The sequence below is a fragment of the Branchiostoma floridae genome, unplaced genomic scaffold (genome assembly GCF_000003815.2).
Source record: "Branchiostoma floridae strain S238N-H82 unplaced genomic scaffold, Bfl_VNyyK Sc7u5tJ_1305, whole genome shotgun sequence".
NCBI lineage: Eukaryota > Metazoa > Chordata > Leptocardii > Amphioxiformes > Branchiostomatidae > Branchiostoma > Branchiostoma floridae.
In genome coordinates, this window is record NW_023365695.1 from 176,782 (window position 1) to 177,888 (window position 1,107).

At 57.4% G+C, this 1,107-nt stretch overlaps 1 protein-coding gene across 1 annotated transcript in view; it reads left to right on the forward strand.

Moving 5' to 3' along the window:
- The window catches only part of LOC118407337 (cytochrome P450 4F2-like), a 12,025-nt gene continuing 10,918 nt past the window's right edge, over positions 1–1,107 (forward strand). Inside the window, exon 1 of the mRNA XM_035807802.1 lies at positions 1–201. Within this exon, the coding sequence (XP_035663695.1) occupies positions 1–201 (201 nt within the window). The remainder of the gene's footprint in view (positions 202–1,107) is intronic.

Here is a 1,107-nt window from a genome sequence, read left to right on the forward strand (position 1 = left end):
ATGGTTGCGTCAGCAGAAGATGAGCAGAGTCTTGTCTCTGACTTCCTCCGCCTCCTGTCTGCGCATGCGCGCCTCCCCGCCGGCGTGACCGCCCCCACCCTGGTGCTGTGGACCCTGGTGGTGGTTCTGTCCGTCCGTCTGTCCGTCCGGCTGTCTGTGTGCGTGCTGAGCTTCATCGCGTGGCAGGTGAAGATATGGAGGGTAATGAGACAGTTTCCTGGAGATAACCGTAATATGGTACGTGTAGCCTCTATCAGGCCTTCCTATGGGAGTGTGCATAGCCTATATCAGACATTCCTAAGGGGGTATGTACAGCCTCCATCAGGCCTTAGTACTGGGGTATGTACAGCCTCCACCAGGCCTTCCTACGGGAGTATGCATAGCCTCCACCAGGCCTTAGTACTGGGGTATGTACAGCCTCCACCAGGCCTTAGTACTGGGGTATGTACAGCCTCCACCAGGCCTTCCTACGGGGGTATGTATAGCCTCCACCAGGCCTTCCTACGGGGGTATGTATAGCCTCCACCAGGCCTTCCTACGGGGGTATGTATAGCCTCCAACAGGCCTTCCTACGGGGGTATGTATAGCCTCCACCAGGCCTTCCTAAGGGGGTATGTATAGCCTCCACCAGGCCTTCCTATGGGGGTATGTATAGCCTCCACCAGGCCTTAGTACTGGGGTATGTACAGCCTCCACCAGGCCTTCCTACGGGGGTATGTATAGCCTCCACCAGGCCTTCCTACGGGAGTATGTATAGCCTCCACCAGGCCTTCCTACGGGGGTTTGTATAGCCTCCACCAGGCCTTCCTACGGGAGTATGTATAGCCTCCGCCAGGCCTTAGTACTGGGGTATGTATAGCCTCCACCAGGCCTTCCTACGGGGGTATGTATAGCCTCCGCCAGGCCTTTGTACGGGGGTATGTATAGCCTTCCGCCAGGCCTTCCTACGGTGGGATGTATAGCCTCCACCAGGGCCTTCCTACGGGGGAGGGGTATGTATAGCCCTCCACCAGCCCTTCCTACGGGGAGTATTTATAGGCCTCCCAACAGGCCTTTCGTAAGGGGGGTATTGTTTAGCCTCCCAAACAGGCCTTTCGTAACGGGGGG